The 18,102-nt window shown below is 36.1% G+C and overlaps 1 protein-coding gene across 1 annotated transcript; it reads right to left on the bottom strand.

Moving 5' to 3' along the window:
• Positions 1 to 517: 517 nt before the first annotated feature.
• YIPF7 (Yip1 domain family member 7) lies at positions 518 to 12,335 on the bottom strand. Its single transcript, XM_010710227.4, has 5 exons — positions 12,094 to 12,335; positions 11,120 to 11,292; positions 9,347 to 9,492; positions 4,741 to 4,922; positions 518 to 928 (listed from the first exon to the last, which is right to left on the bottom strand). Exons 1-5 carry the CDS (start codon positions 12,204 to 12,206, stop codon positions 766 to 768), a joined length of 777 nt encoding a protein of 258 aa, XP_010708529.1. The 5' UTR covers positions 12,207 to 12,335; the 3' UTR covers positions 518 to 765.
• Between the last annotated feature and the right edge of the window lie 5,767 nt (positions 12,336 to 18,102).

Below are 18,102 nucleotides of genomic sequence, written 5' to 3'. Positions count from 1 at the left end.
ATTTTGCTTGCTTAAATACAGTTGTGCCTTTCAGGAGACATTTTTAGGAGCTGCATTTGCTTTGTGTGGTGCTTTTCTGCAGTGACAGCAGGTAGTGGTTTAGTGGCAATTTTAAAACCTAACAGTACTGTACATTACAAACAGTACAATAGGATTTTGGACAGCAAAACCTCTTAAAAATAAAACAAGATGACATTTCTAGTTTCCTCCCTCTGTTGTAGCAACTTGTTCTTCCTTTTACTTGGACAATCATTCCACATCACAAAGCAGAGCCATTAAATCCTCTATTAAATATAAAAAATAACTGAAAAAAACGCATAAATTCTGTGTTATTAGTAATCAAATAATAAGCTTTTTTTCTGAAACAAATGTGCATTTTCACTAGAATCACTAGATCTATTAAATATTTGTGTTATTGCTTTCCAGTTACTCTCTAGTGTATATACTATATATATTATAATCACTCAAAAGGCAAGATTTGTTTTTAATTGTCATTTATTTCTTTTTTACTATTTTTACTATCTTCTCCATACAAACCTCTTTTCTCTAAGCTGCAAGATTCTCAAAACATCAGCAATGCAATCATCTGCCTGTTAGTTTCCTTTATTTTATTATCTGCCATTAAGCAAATAAAAGGTAAGTTGTATAATCTAATTTTGTTAATGGAACTTAATGCAATTCTGCACAATCTAAAAATGAGTAAATAACCCCCAATCCCTCCAACAAACATAAACAGACTGTAATAAGGCTACCGGGAAATATGTTTCAGAAAACCGCCAGAAGTGCAAAGAGTCCATACAGCAAAGCACATGGGTACGCAATAAGGAGCTGCTGTCCTTCCATGGCCAAGGCAGAGGTAAAAATTTTGGAGGCTGACAAACTGCACCATCCAATAACAAACAGAGCTAACAAAGTTCCCAGGATCCCACTACAAGAAAAACAAAAGAAATAAAAAAGCGCATTTGTTAGCACATGTAGCATCAAATCATGAGCTCATGTCTAGCAACTCATTACTGATAAGATAACAGGTGCTGCAAGAACCAAGAGACCAAGGTAATTCCTTCAGCAGTGTCATCAGCAGTACTGCCAGAAAGAGAAATTGGTTTCCAGTATCTTCGTGGGCTCCAATAGATGCAGCAGCTGAAGACTCTTTTTTTCTTTTTTTTTTTTTAAGTTAGCAAAGATCTTATTCAGCCAAAATCCATCAAGCAGAAGTCACTAGGATTTATAATGACACTACAATCCTACTCTTCCATCAGGTGATGACCTGGAGGTGATGTGGTTTTGTAACACTTCAAAGGTCTGAAGTGTGTCTCAGACCGAGGAGCAACAATTCAGGATGTACACTCAGCTGGCTATGCACATAGATGTCTCCTAAGAGTGGGCTTTTAAAAGAGTAATGTAAGGGACAGGAGAAGCAATGAGGAAATGTATTTTTGCTCATTTTGACATTCTTCTCCACATTGTGGCTTTCCACTCTGCCCCTCAGTGACAACTAAGTTCTTCCGAAGTTAGTTTTAGCTACTTCTCAGGTGGAGGGTGGCCAGGAGAATGGGTGATTATGAGACTGTGGTCAGAAGCCTGCTGAAATATTCCTGAATATTAGAAATTTGGCTATTAAGCCCTGTAGGAGCAAGACCATGCCAATAAACAATGTTTCATGTATGTTTTATTTGCACACTGTATTTGCAGTCTACTTCTGTAAAATGCATGAGCTCATGTGCACAATGCTGCTGAGGTGCATATCGAGTTGGCTGTGTTACATACACTTGCTGTGTCAGTCTCAAGGACCTCCAGAATGAATGAACATCTGCCACTTGCTAAGTGACTTTGTGGGACTCTGTTCTTCCAAAGCACCAGCTAAACAGAATCAGAATCAGAAACAGAATACACATACCTACTTAGGCTCATTTATCAAAAATAATCTCCACTAATCTTGCGCTGGAGGTAATCCTCCAAAATCTCACTAAACTAAACCACAGTGAATAAAGTTCTCCTTTAATTGCTTTAGTTTACGTATTGCATTTACATAAAGTCATACTTCATTCCTTTCTTTCTGTCTCCAAGCCAATAAGGTACTTGATGTTCTTAGCTCTTGCAGCTTTGGAAAGGAAGGAGAAAACTGATTTTAAGGTGACTCAGCACCTTGTTGCAACATCAAGGCACTATAAATAAAACAATAAAGACCATGTAGTTTATTATTCTCAGTTGAAGTGTCCTGCTAAGCCTATGCAGAGGCATTCAGGGAATTACACTGTGATTACACTGTGAATTAAGCCTCTTCTCCAAGTAGAGACACAAAGATGCTCAGTTAACCAGCTAGCCAGAAACTCAGAGCTGGTATGGATTGCTTCTTGATCCATCCATATGGTTGCAGAGATTAGAAATCTACAGGAACTTGCTGCCTGATGATAATTTGCAGCTACTGTAATGATTCTTTAGGGGCCAATTACAAGGCAGTACAATTTAGAGCTCTGCATTGCACTGAGGATCCAGTGGCCTCTAATGGTTTGTTCCAGAACAGGCAGAGAGCAAGATGGAAGGTGACATAAAATCGTGTTGGAGCCAAGGGATAAGTCTGTGCACTTGTACATTCAGTCCTTGATCTTACAGCACACTAAATGCTGATATAACAGGCTAGCTTTAGCAAACAGCATGTTTCATGTGTTGATGAGGTTCACATCGTCCTGCATGGGAGAGGGACAAGGAACAGGTATCCTGCTCACAGTAGCTTAGAGGGTTTATGGAGGAGTACAAAGACAGAGCTGGGTGAGCAAGCATGAGCAGTGCCTCTCCATTCCTCTCTATCACATCTTGTAGATAGAGTCATCAAATGAGTCCTGTACATCAGATGGGTCAAAGAAATCTTTTCTCCCATCTTAAATTCATTTCCTTCACTATTTAGTCAAGGAAATGCTGTGCTCAGCCTGTTCATAGAGGTGATAGTGAAGAATTATTTTTTTATTTCTAGGAAAAAAAAATGCTGATATTTCTCCCAGAAAGATCGCTTAATCAGCTTGGCCTCAGCCATGACATCAGCGTAGATGGGTACAAGTGAAGCTTAGAGAGAATCTGGTTCCACACAAGTCTGAATAAGAGAACTGGTCCTCTCTATGGTGCCATTCAGCACTCAAAGGTTTCACATTTTGCGTCATTCCCAATTAACACTGAAATAGGTGATTGTGAATATCACAAACTGAATTAATATTTATCTTTCATTTTATATTTGTACAATCTTATGTATATTTTCTGTGAAAACAGATTGAAGTTACTAAATTCTTTACAATTTGAAATGGTTGAAATAACTTTCACAGAGATTAGGAAAAAAAAAAGCATGAATGTACTGCTGTTTTTCCTTTGCAATTTTAAATAATTTTAAAAATTAAAAATAATGAGTCATACTGGATTTAAATTTGCTATTTAATTTTAGTAGAAGTTAATAATAGATCTTTGTGCAATAGATAACTTCTTATTGAGTCAAGGAGTTTCATATAGCGAATGAGAAAGCACTGCAGAATCTTAGAGACAGCCACTTGACATTATGAATTCGTTTCAGAAATAATAGTTTACTTTTATAAAGCCTCTCTCACTAGACTATAGATTTTCAAAGGATGTGCTTTCTCTAAACTTTACAAGCATTTTACAAGGCTATGGTGCGTGCTTGGTGACTCCTTGTATAGTCAACAGCATCCCATGCAGTTATAACAACTGGCTTGGAGTTAGCCCCATCTGTCCTCTGATTACATGTTCGCACCTTTTATTTGGGTGGATTATTAAACAGGTTAATCAAGTATTATGCTAAAATCTTGACAATACTATATCATTTCCTTATAAAATAATTTCATACGTAAAATTGCTGCTTTGTCAAATAAAAGAAACAAGTATTTTTATTGCTCATCACCTGTCAAGTCCCATGTCTTGCTGGTTGGAGAGTTCAGAAAGTATTCAAAAAGACCAAGGAGGGGAGCTATTGTTAGCAATGTGTTCACTATGGATAAAAAGTACTGCCCAAAGCCTTCAGGCAAGACCTGGAATGTTTTTGTGCTTTTCTTTATGTCAACATAGAGGTAAACACAGTCCATACCGCAAAAGGCTCAGGGAATGAGGAGGAAGGAGGGGCTTGCATGAAAATTTCTTAATTCTTATGTATATTAATGAACACTCCTACACTCCTCCACACACTCACAGAGATATATACAATGCTGCATATTAGTTTTTTCAAAGCGATTATACCATAACTATTCCTTGGAGAATAGGACTTAGCTATATCTTAATGCTCCACTTCATTAAAGGTTGGTGATTACTTCATTCTGTCACACAGAAGTCAGTCTACAGAAAGAAAGGAAATACAAGGATGGGAGCCTGGTATTATGAAAAAAAAAAGAAAAAAAGAAGAGAATCAGCTATGTAAAACCAAAGTCTATGAGTCTCTTTTAGAATTGATTCCTTAGTTTGGATACTGTTGGTTCTTGGAAAACGAAAAGTACATTTGGGACTGCTGCAAAAATCAAAGCTACTCTTTGTCCCCATGGGAAACAATGGACTTGTATTAAAGTGATTTTATATCACCCTTCTCAAGCACAGATCTTCCTCTTGCATTTTGCCCATTTTCACCTACACAGAATGGTGTCTTTCTTCACAATTTTGGAAGATAAAATTCACTACGTAACCATTTACAAAACACTTTCATAACACTTCTGACACTTCAGATGATTCTTGCTGCCAAGCACTGGTACTTACTGTAGTGAGAAGATGGCTGCAGAAGAGGACAGGATCACCATGGGCAGCAGGCAGTAGCCCAAAACACTTGCAACACAGCCATGTGAGACTCCTGGGATGCTCATCAGGTTCAGCAGGGCATGCATAGCAAGGCACCCAGTGACACTCACTCCATACACATAGCCAAAGTGAACTTTTCCTGCCTGGAAAAAACATACAAAAAATAGCTTTGGAAGGGAACAAATGATTGCAAAGTGGATGGAAGAAATTACGCACTACCTTAGGTCTACTTTTTTTATTTACAGGCACTTTCTCCTCACTTTGTCTTCATTAGTTCAATTGTAAAACACAGCTGCTACTTTTGGGTGATTTTTGCATCAAAACATTCCAAGGTAAAATTGTGAGAATGTGCTTGTTGCTAATTTAAAGTTATCCCGCTGATTCTCAGGCTTATTCTCATTGGGCTCGGAAGTAACACAGCAGTTGGTCAGAGAAGCTTGGGAAGATCTAACTGGTAACAAGCTGAGAACAAATTATAGACATGGAAAGCACTTTTTAGTGTCAGGAAAATGTTTCCAATCTTTACAAATTCAAAGACAGTGGAAATTGAAAACCTTAATGATTTCAGTACATAGTTCAGTGGAAAAGTGTCCCAAGTAAAACAACAGCCTCACTTAAAACACTTTTATTATAGATTTAAGTAGATCTGCAAAACAAAACAAAACAAAACAAAACAAAAACAAACAAACAACAAACCAACCAAAAAGCTAGTAAGCTTTTGCTGAAACTATGCTATTTTTCTAGATGAATGTGACCATTCTTCCCCTTGACTATCATGAGAAAGACACATCTCTGTGGTTAGATCAATACAGCACGTTCATTTTAAGATAAACTGTAGTAGCAACAGTCATCTCATGTTCTTTTGTTCTCCACTGAAAGAAAAATCCCCCAGATGGCTGTTGATTTTTGTTATTGTTGTTTTATTTTTATTTTTTGTTTTGTTTTCCTTCTTCCAGGTTTTGTTTCTCTGTGTGAATTCAGTGCCTCTGAAAGGCACCAACCTGACAGTCTGGAGTCTGAAGTTCTATAATTTACACACAAAGCTAGTACAACTGTCACCAGTGGCCGTAGCACAACGAATTTCTTCATCTCTTGCCATTATTTTGGAGGATTACCTACAGTCAAGAGTGCATTACTCATTCACAATAGATTGCTAAATCTTTTTCTCTCTCTTCAAGGTTCTAACAAATGAACTACTGAATGTCAGGTACACAGTAGTGTGATTCTGTACATCAGAAATAAACAGTGATCTGGGATGAAGACAGGTTTTTTTGTTTTCTTTTGGAACTTTGCTTCTTAAAGATAACACACATTTATGAAGGGGATAGCTTAAACCCTGGACTCAACCCTCAGCTCAGTACAGTGGAATAAACTTGTCAAAGGAAGTGCCACAATGCATCACCTTTCTAACAGATAAGAATACATATAAACGTACTTAATACTCAGATGCATTTGTGTGTATACTTTTATATGTCACTCATTACATACTGCATAGGATAAATTGCGTAAGAATCAAAGCTTAGAGAGGGTTTCAGTTTTCTATTCATTCTGTAGCTTATGCTTGGATTCTCTTATGGTGCAAAAGATGGAAATATTACTGAAGCCTTTTCTTGGTTTAAAATATTTACAGGTATCTCTTCCACAATGGTTTAGGAGGACTGAGATTTACTGTCCTCAAACTCACATTTTAATGAATCCTAGGGAAAACAACATCTTTGAAGACCTTGTTTCTCTGGTCTCTCATTTGTATGGAGGCTGATCACAGGATGCCAGCAGTATTGAGCTGGTCAGATATAAAGAAATGTAAAAGAGAGAGAATAATCTAGTGGTGGCACAAGTTGAAAGTCCTGAAGTTGCAGGTTGGTGTCAGTTCACCTTATGAAGAAAGAGTACTTACATGAAAGGCAGCCTCAGCTAGTAAGACCTGACTCTCCATCAGCACCATCATCCTGCTTTTCAGCTCATCCTGGCTCATTGCTGACCTCTCCTCTGCTTCCAAGTTAGATACAATCAGGTTACCCATAGTCTTGTATTGACCCAAGTGCTTGCTATGTATGAAAGAGACCTTTGCTAGCGTTTGTATACTACTTGTATAAAACAATCAGGAAAAATTGCTTCACCAAATAGAATTAATGACAGCTAGAGGTAGCGTGGAAGAGCAGTAATAGATGAGTTATTATCAGTCACAATTTCAGTTTCTAAGTTTTGTATTAAGTTTAACATGTGTGGCTGCTTGGGGCAGCATGTACTGTTGATCAATTAAGAAATATTATGTCTCAGAGATGCAACAATGACTGTAAGTTAATATTTTAGGCTATTTGTTTTGGTGTTTTTAAAGGTTTCACACACCACTGTTTGGCAGCTTAATCTAAGATTACCAAATTACTGAGACAGAGATGAAGGGAGCACTAGCCAACTGAAACCTCATTTGGTGCAGTACTTGATTTGTGGTGCAGGGGAATGAGAGAGAGAGAAAATGCAGCTGAACGCATTTGTTCCAATTTGAGCTGTTGCTAACTTATGTAAATATACTGACTCACGCACACGGGAATACTCCCAGTTCACAGCAATGTAAGCAAAACCAGAATCAGACTTGATTAGCCTGGCAGGCTTTGATGAATTGAAAGCACTAAATTTGTCCTGCGGAAGGAACAAGGTTAGAAGAAAGTCAGACCTTGTGTGCTTGTTTGCACCTGCCTGGAATGGGTGCTGCTACCCTCAGTTTCAGGATATGGAGAAGTCCTGTGACAAATGACTAGGTAAAATGCAAAGCGTGCAAACTTTTGCATTGCTGTTTCTTTCTCTGCAATGGAGCTGCCTTCCTTTTCACCAGCATGAGGAAGAGCAAGTCCTGCTGCCAGGCTAGCAAGCCCTTTCTCATTTTCTCTATGATCCAAAAGAAATGCTAACATTTAAAGAACATCTTTGCATATTTTTCATAGTTAAAAAGCTGAAAATAAGTAAAATTTCTAAATTATTTCCTGAAACAAACTTTTAACCAAATTACATTCCTGATGCTATAAGAAGAATTACTGAAGTATAAAAGGATATCATAACTTACATAGCTCAAAAGCAACTCTGGTATTCAAATGTATCCAAAATAAAAACAGGAAGTTTGAATTTTTAAAATGGCCATGCAAATCCCATAAACACTTTCCTGTGAAACTGTGGCACAAAAACTCTGACACATTAGACTGTATCAGAGGAGTTCTTCTTGCCAAAACCTAGAGCACTGAAAGTGGTTGTTTTTCCAATGACAACATGTTTAATATCTTAGAATAGAAATGGTAATTTAAGTACTTTATTTCAATAATACTAGCTTAACATTCATTGTAATATCTCACTGTCCAAGGAGAAAAATCAACAGCACTATTTTTTTTTACACTCTCCTTCCATTTTTCTGTCTATAGTCAATTCAGCACTTTTCCTTTATTCCCCTCATATTTATTTCTTTAGGTGGGAAAGAGCCCATCTTCTGTAGTTTCCCACCTTCTTTTCCCCTGATTCTCTTTCCTCCTGCTGCTTCCACTCTTTTAAAATATTTTTAGTTTTACAGGCACATAAATAATAACACTTGCCTTTTATATTGCAGTTTGCACAAAGTACTGCACTGACATTACAAATTGAGTAAGAACTTTCAAGTCTTCTGATTCAGCACTATTTATCACAGAGGAAAAGGAGAATTAGAGCCCCTTTTCTCTCCCCTCAGGTGCAGTGCAGCAAACCCTCCCCAGAACAGACCCACCTTGTCCCTGTCTGATAAATGGTTGCTGACAATCAGAGTTGTCCTTCAGCAGCACTAGATAGTCTCTATTGTCAGTGACAAATAGATGAATTTTGGACTAGTGTACAATCTTTCTTTCAGCTTTCCTGCTGTAGGAAACTATTCATAAAGAGGAAAAATTTTAAGCACAGGCTTACATATTTTGTTTAGCAGATGATGTAGAAAGAGAATGTAGATTAAGAAGATGCTAGCAAAATTTATAGAAAGGTATTGTAAATTTTGACAAGGAGGTAAAAAAAGTGCTTCCCTTTTCTTGTTGAAATACTTTTAGTTGCATATAGATACGTATATTTTTCTTTTATATCTCCACACTCCCCAAAATAACAAATGAGAGAGGATAATTTAAAAAAAAAAAAAGAGCAAGAGTGCTTTAAAAACTGGGCTGGTCTGCTCTGCCTTCTTTTTCCCTCCTTTGGAAATTCCCTTTTATGTCCTTACCTAGTTCTTGTCGTGCCTCAAGTGTTAAGAGCCTCCTCAGTCTCTGTATTCTGCAGACCTGCCCTCTGTTCATATTAATCCCTACCTCTAATAATGGTGAGACCTTTTATTTCCACTGGAAGTAACACACCACTTTACTTGTATTACATCTACATTACAATTAAACATTATGTACCTTCAAGCAAGAAGTCTTTTTTACATGTAATCTCAGGAAAATAGCAGAGAATGACTCATTTTATATATATATATTTGTCAGATCTACATCTTCTGCTACTTCATGTACATTAATCACCAAGGCATTAACTTGTCAGAAAAATGATCATTTAAATTCTTAGCATAACCTACCAGCAGCAACGTTGCCCCAAGGGCCAAACAGAAAACCACAGGTCCAGTGAGGTCCGTCTCGTTCATAATGCTGCCATCTGCAGGTTTCATTGGATTTAGAACTGTTAAAGTTTTTTGCCATATGTGCTCAAAATTTATCCCAAGTTCTGCAATGAGAAATTCCAGAACTGCTTACAAGAGAACAACACTTTTACAGTAACCCAGTAGATATCACAGATCCCTAAACAAATTAATCACTTTAATGAAGATAATGTTGTAGGATGACATATTCTGTGGTAGCATCATATTGTACCTCTTCATCCAGTACAGCTGAGAGTCAGCTCTGATTCTAAACTGGAAATATTTTTTTATTAAATCTAATGAGTCAAAAAATGCCTTCAGCATTTTCAAGATAATATTTGTTTTTCCTATATTTAAAACATATATATATATATATATATAAACCACACTAACTTAGATGCTGAAAAATATGCTAATTAACATTAACTGCAGAATTCAAGATACTCCGGAAAACTGAAGACACAGATATATGATTTAATTCTGGTAAGTCTGACAAGAGATGTGTCTTAAGCCTTAGCAGCCAGAGGCACTTAAAAATGACATTCTTTCCTTCAAGGCAAGTTAATAATACTTTGTAGAGTGCTTTATAATCTTTTTGCATTTAAAACGTAATTACTGGAAACCCTGGAAACAGAACAAATTTATTTCCCATTAAAATCAATAGGAATTCTGCCACTAACTTCACCGGGGCAAAGATTTCTTTTCTGACTTCTTCAGAAGTACTTCATCTTGAAAGATCAATCATTTTTCCTGAGATGTTCCAGCAAGGAAAAGCTAGATTCAGAACTGGTTGCCAAAATGACTGAGACTGACAATATGTTAGAGCTGTTTGAAAAGCTACATCTTCACCAATCCATCATCTCAAGCTAAGACAAAACATTACATAAATAAGGTTGTTCTGTATTAAAATGTTTGACCTTGGTCAATTTATTTGACACAGTCATGAACGTCTCTGCAGCTCTGGAGATCACAAGTAGTTGTATTTCAACATCCTTTTCATGGGGTGAGCTGCCCATGGGATTACATGCCTGAAGGACTGAGAGTTGGAGGTCTATAAGTTATCATGTCATTCAGAATGATCTTGCTGGTTTAAAGTAGTGCAAAAACAGGCTGCATACTTTCCTTTTATATAATTGTGGAGTAGTCACAGTTTTATTTATTTATTAATTTATAATGTAGGTAGTACTGGTGTTTTGCTAACTGAATGTTCATCTACAGGTCAGCCACTAGAATTAAGACAGTTCAATCATCATGAAGAATTATGTTGTTCATGCAATTAAATGATCAACAAATTGAAGCTGAATGCAGCTTTAAAAATTTCCTTTACACTGAAACAATCTAGTTAGCATCTTCAAACTGTAAAATTTACTACAGATAAGCAAATAAGATTACTATCAATATTTATTAATTAAAGATATTCCAGTATGCATGCAGTATAAACATGGAGCAGAAAAATGTTTGGAAATATGAATGTAAAACTTATTGTTATGCTGTCATCTAGTGGTAGTAAAGCATATGCCATATGTGACATAATGAATTAAACCCTTGCGGACCTCAAATAAGAAAATTCAGGCTTGAGGACAGGAGCAGTTGGACAAAGTTGTATACACAAAGGCAAGTTCAACAGCCAGGCTGTTGTAGATACTCTGGTGGCTGACACTAGTTAGGAAACAGAAGCATACAAACATGCATTGTCCTTGGTTTTATTTTTACCTTCTAGCAAAGGAGGTTCCTCATCAAAACCATCAGTGTAGCTAAGGTGAGAGAGAGTGTTGGAACTGTATAGAACTGTTGGCTGTAAAATCTGACCTGTGTAACTCTGAGATGGCAACAGCATTTCTGAGGGGACAAAAGCACCAGCCAGAGGTCTGTGTCCTGTCTGGCTCCTGGGACAAGAAGCAAATTGCAGTGAAACAGATGATGGCAATGAGCAATTCAACGGTTCCCTAGAACTGCTCCACCCATCTGCCATGGTTTACATTTTCAGCTATTTTCAACAGTAGTGCAGATCCCAATCCTTTATAACGATAGGCTTAATTATAAGTAAATCGGCCTTGGGGGAGGTATAGATCTCAAAGCTCTTTCCTGCTCTATTTTGTATGATTTCCCAATTATTATTATATATAGTTTTATTTCTGTATGACCAGAAGGCATAGAGAGAGCTGGGCCTAATCTATCATCCTTTGATATACATCTTTCTGTTTCAATCAAAATTATTTTTTATTCCCTGATATTTTCCAGAAGGGAGGTGCAGACTCTGTGGAGCACTGCCATTGTGGGTAGGGCTAAATGAACATATTTGTAGGGCAGGTCAGGCCTGGTCTTTGCCTTTTCATCTTCCTGTGCAAGTCCTAGGACCAGCCAGATCCATCAGCTGCTGATCAGGGAGGCTACAACAACATCCAGCCTCTTGCAACATGGTTGTTTAGAAATCTCCTTAACTTAGAACTTCTTATCCTCAGTGTCTTTCTTCCAGGGGCACAAGTCACCATTTGATTTAAAAAAAAAATACATTAAAAAAGGAATAAAAGTATTCTCTTCATCTTTCTACTGCTACAACTTCTACTTCACCCTTAAAACTCCAGCTGCATTGTTCACAGAATCCTTTTGTTTCAACTTTTCTTTGCCATTAATTTCACCTAAGTTTTGAAATATCTCTCTTCTTTTTCTTTTGGTAGCATACTTACTTTCTATTTCCACTCAGGTTTTCACTAGAGTCACAAGTGCTGTAATCTTCCTGATCATCTATGTTGTAATTGGACTGGTAAAAGTCACAGTGAAACTGCTCGAAATGTGCCATTCTGATGAGAAAAAAAATAAAAATAAATTGTGTATATTGATAAAATCATCTTTTGTACAAGCAAATATCTAAGCTGCCCTAAGCCACGCATTCAAAAGAATCTTTGGAACTGATACAAAGAAGGAACTGACAAAAATAAAAATCTTCAGTTTCCATATTACTGTATATTAATTTATACATGGCATTAGAATGGAGGAAGAAACTTTCTCCAATTACTAATATGTAACTTCCTGTCAGGACAAGGGGCAGAAAGCACAAACTGGAACATAGGAAGTTCCATCCACACCTGAGAAAGAATTTCTTTACTGTGAGGGTGCAGTCGAACATGCTGCCCCAAGAGTCTCCTGTGGAGATATAGAAAAACATCCAGGTAGGTTTTAGCACTAAGTTGGACTGGATGATCTCCAGAGGCCCCTTCCAACCCCTTCAGTTCTGTGTGAAAGAAGATAAATAAACTATTATTCTAAGGAGTTCCTTTCCTTATTTTAAAAGAAATATACAAATAAAAGAGCATACAGAAGGTTAAAAATGGACTCATTCACATTAGCATTACTATTCTGGTGATCTTTATTTTTACTTTACATTTAACTTTTAGATTTTTAACTTAATGTTCATCTTTAGTCCCTCTCATTGGACATTTATATTCACAATTAGGATCCCCCTGAGCTCTCCTCCAGCCTGAAGCTCTGAGCGGGACCTTTGCCTGGACATAAACACCAGACCACATATAAAACACACAGACATATCTACGTGTTTTGCCAATTGATTAGCATTCGAGGTTAAACTCTACTCAACAACCTGACTTTTAACTATAACAATTTCTGATTTACTTACATTTTCATGTAAGATACTAGACTAAACTAATATTTTCCCCTTTTCTTTACTTTTGCCCTTTTTTCCAACATCTCAAATATCATTGGCAAAACACTCTTCACTTTTACTACGTCTCTATTTTTATCAGACACATGCTGCTTACAGTAAAGATCTTTGCAGAAATGTTTATAAGGTAAAAGTTATAGAGATTAGTGTTTCAACAGGGACCTTGAATGCATATTAAAATTTCTAAATTGCATGGCAATTAGTCACACTGAATCTGTGAGGACCAAATTTCTTCATTTATCCAATATATCCAATTATTAATATTGTTTTCTGTACTGCTGAAAAAATCATGCAGGATTTCCAGATTTAGGAAATAAAATAACATGTTGTAAATATGTTTAATACAGATTTTACATGGATTATATTTTAAAAGACTACAGACTCCAACCCAATAGTTCAATTCCTGTGAGTCTTTAATGTTCTTTGCTATTACTACAAGGAACTAAATAATTAACTAAACAGGTACATAGTTTGTCTGTGTAGTAGAATTAAGAAAAGATAAGCTTTTTTTTCTTTTTTGTTAAAGAAAAATTAGGAGCTAAGATTACTTACTTTTTAAATTATTCGATGAAAACACCAGTCTGTTGAATTTACACGTTGGAAAACACCTAAAATATCCTCTTGCATTAACCGGGATGAGCCTGGTGCTATTTATAAGATTCTAAATTTGATCACTGAACAGATGCATGTGAAGGAAAAAAAAAACACACAGCATGTCAATATCATGCACATATGCAAAAGAACTAACGACAATAAGCACAGAGCATAAAAATCTTCAAGGAAAGCAGAAAAATAAGCAGAATTATATAAATTTCAGTCAACGATGTAGACTGTATCCGACACATTCTTTCTTATGTAGGTATGGAAAAAGATGCTTGTGGAGCCCTCAAGAGCTGAGCTTTCAAATATTAAACATTTATAACAATATGTAATAGTATTCATTATAAAAAATAATGTCTCCTAGCAGGCATTCCTAGAGGGTGTACTATGGGTCATGCACAGCCTTAAAGGTGCTCCTTGTGGCTGGTGGGGGAACCTTTTGGTTGTAACTAATTTGGAGAGAATGTGGTGCTTCCTAGGACCACAACAGCAGGCGGGAATAACGAAGGCATTTAAGATACAGCTCCATCACATGGCCAACAGCACATCCAGGCTTATATGCTGCCCCACTGCTACTCTAGGTGCTCCCATCCATCTTCAAGGCTGCCAGAAGGTCTCTCTAGGTACAGCATCCACCACACCATGGTCACAGCAAGAAATGAAGATAAAAGGCAATGAACTTTTAATTGTCACCTTTGAGAACCTTCACTGTGTGTGCAGACATCAGATTCTGGTTAACTTTTCCATTCATCACTCAGCATAATATCCATTTCAGTGCCTGACCCACTATGGAACCTTAGGAGCTTTTCTTTTACAGTCCTAACTGGTAGGAAACTTGAAGAACAGAGTGAATTTTGAAATAGTACCTAAACCTCAAAGACAACTTTCTATTTACACAAACTTTAGTAATACGCACTCAGCAAGTCATAACAGGAACTGCTTTTTTCACTTATTTATTGGATAGTTTCCCAAAGATACTTGAACTGGTTTATTTAAGAAATGAGACATTAAATGAGATATATTAGCAGGTCATTAATCTGTGCTTCAGGTGCATATTAAATTCTGTGTGGTTGAAGGCCAAATGACTTCCATTTCATCAGAATAATCATGCCTTGTTGGTGTATGAGCTATAGATCTCTTAAACAATTATAATATAGATACACTTTCAAATAAGAAAAAATTATATCAAATATATTATATTAAAAATATGTATGTCCCCAGAAGAGCCCAGAACTGAAGAATGATGAGAAACAGAAAATACAGCATGTATTTCTACTACTTGGGGGTACAGTATTTGTTACAGCCATTGTAATAACTCTCTCACACCGTTTTTTGTTGTTTTTTTTTTTTTAATTTTTTTTTTTAATTTTTGCCTCCAATTTCCATACTGCTACATCCAACCAGGTGAATTCTCAGTTTCATTTCTTAGCAAACTGCTAATCTCTGTATTGTTCAATCATCTCTGTTTAGAGATAAGTACTTAATCTTGTTCATACCAACTCAGGGTGGGGATTGAAATGGGATTAATATCTATCCTTGAGGAAGGTAATTAAAATTAATATATTTACTTTAAATAGGAGAATTCTAGTTTGCTAGGTAATGCCTGATTATTTTAATTACAAAAATGATATGGCTACTTTGCTACTTTCAAAAGACTAGAGAGAAAAAGTTATACAAATAAAAATATGCATACACACACGTACATAATGGCTGTCAGATAATGACTTGGAATAATTATGAGACAAGGCAATTTAAGGAAGAACTGAAATAGAAAAAACTGCAATGATTGATAGAGGGAAATGGTTAAAGAATATTTCATAGTTTCTTAACAAATCCCAGTCACAAAAAAAAGGCATATGATTTTTTTTAAAAAAACTATATTTTGAGAAATTAAAATAAACTTGAAATGTGTATATTTTCTATCCATACATAAAATAAAAATATAATATGCCTTAAATATATTTCAACTATGAATTTATTCTACGTGAATATCCCTGTGTATATAAACATAAAAGTACATCTAAAATACAAGTATGGAAACTGATATTAGAAATGATGATGCAGATTAAAAAAAAACATAAGAAGGCTAAGTATTTGATAGAAAAGTGATCACTACAAATAAAGACTATCCAGGTTTATTAGAAATGGACAGAATCATACTTCTACTGTCACTCTCCTATCAAAAGAAATAATCAATAAAATAAAAAAAAAAGACATAATAAATTTGAAACACCAAACAATGATTAAATATATTCCATGTAAAAAGTATGTAAATCATATGTTTTGAGATGCATATCTCACAATTCTGTACCTAAGTACAGTACCTGAGTTTCATAGAATCATAGAATGGCTTGGGTTGGAAGGGACCTCAAGTATCATGAAGCTCCAATCCCACTGCTGCAGGCAGGGCCACCAACCTCCATATCTAATATTAGACCAGGCTGCCCAGTGCCCCATCCAACCTGGCCTTGAGCACTTCCAGGGATGGAGCATCCACAGCCTCTCTGGGCAGCCTCTTCCAGCACCTCACCTCTCTCTCCCTGATATCCAACCTTAATATTCCCTCCCTCATCTTAAAACTGTTTCCCCTTGTCCTGCTATTATATTCCCTTTCAAAGAGTTTACTTCCCTCCTGATTAATGAGGTCACCCTGCTCCAGGCTGAACAAGCCCAACTCCCTCAGCCTGTCCTCATAGGAGAAGTGCTCCAGCTCTCTAATCATCCTTGTGGCTCTCCTCTGGACCCTCTCGAACTTCCTGTCTTTCTTGTACTGGGGGCCCCAGACCTGGACAGAGTACTCCAGATGGGGCCTCACGAGGGTGGAGCAGAGAGGGAGAGGGAAATTCAAATTTCAAAACTGGTCAAGAATTTTCAATACCGCAAAGTTACAAAATAATGGGAAAGTTGAAAAGATCAGAAGTAAATACGCCATTTTGTAAAAGGCTAATGAGACACCCCGTGTAATTATTTGCCCATCAACATAAGATTAATCCCAACAAATTATGGGCTCAGATAATAAATAACTGAATTGATGTATCCAATCAACAACTCGCAATTTCAAACTAATTTATGTTTTAACAAGATTAGTATTTGGGAAAGGTAACCACTGATGACCTGTATTTATACCAGGCATTTTATTTGATTTTGCTTCAATAAATATAGAACCATTGCTGCTTAATGGGACAGCCACTATACTGATTAAATAATTGCAATCTGATCAATTTCAAATGTAATTGAAAGAAGGGGAGATGTCTTTCTAATGGAGTCTTACAGGACGTAAGCTTTGTTAACCTAATGTAACAGACACCTTGAAGCAAAATATACAAACTGGAGATGGTTGTAAGGTGATTTGATCATAATCTGTTAGGATATAACAGAAAGTAAATAATTAAGAGACACTTGAAGCTATTAGTCAAAAGTAAAATGAAACTCAAAGTAAAAGAGCTATTAAACTTCCACAGTGACACTAGTAGTCAACCACAAGAGCAGTTTACCAAAGCTGCATGTGTTCAGGTTCACAACAGGTGGCTAAAGCAAATACTAAATATTGATATTTGATACAAAATGAGTTCACAGTCAATATTTATTGATATAATAAATAAGTAGACAAAGCTAAGGAATGCTTGAGCAGAGGTCCCTTCCAACCCCTACAATTCTGTGATTCCCTTAGGTATTAGGTGCCACTGATCTGCTAAAATGGGGAAAGGTTGACATATGTCAAGATGAAAGCTGCTCTGTCTCAAAGCTTTATAACAGAATGTGAGTGTAACCACACTTACTTTGACTGTTAATAATTTAGTGAAAAATTTGTTTGGATGAGGTCTAACCATCAAAAAATAAAAATGAGAATAGAAGCTGACAAGTATTAAAAAAGTTGAATATGGTACGTGAAAAATGTGAATGATGAAAAATCTACAAGAAACTCATTGTTTTTTTTCTAAACTGCTGGGGTTTCTCTTACCTACAAAAAAAAAAGCAGGAAACAGTGAAACAGTGGAATGTTTCCGTTTTCAAAGATGGCATTTTTGTTTTCAGTTTTTATGACACCATGCTGCAATTTAAATACTTTTAAAATTTGAAAAAAATATATGTTTTTAAATATATGTATATAGCACAGGATTAAATGGCATAGAATAGAAAAGGCTTCAGCATTCTGGCTGTAGAATCAGATACACAACCCCATATTTATTACTTACATTTAGCTAATGAGTATGGCAAATCAATTATAATAATTACTCAATTATTCTATAGTTTTTCCAAATGTAAAAATTAATCACATTAAGGCATAATTCAGTGAGCCTTAAGCTTAATTACTTACATTTACGGGCCCTATTAACAATTATATAAGTGGGACGTTATTAAAATATGTTATTAAAGAAGAGAGGAAAAAATAATTGCAAAGAAACATACCATTTAA

This window comes from Meleagris gallopavo, chromosome 4 (assembly GCF_905368555.1).
Source record: "Meleagris gallopavo chromosome 4, MGAL_WU_HG_1.1, whole genome shotgun sequence".
NCBI lineage: Eukaryota > Metazoa > Chordata > Aves > Galliformes > Phasianidae > Meleagris > Meleagris gallopavo.
Note: the sequence above shows the minus strand (reverse complement) of the source record. Positions and strands in the feature narration are given on the sequence as shown.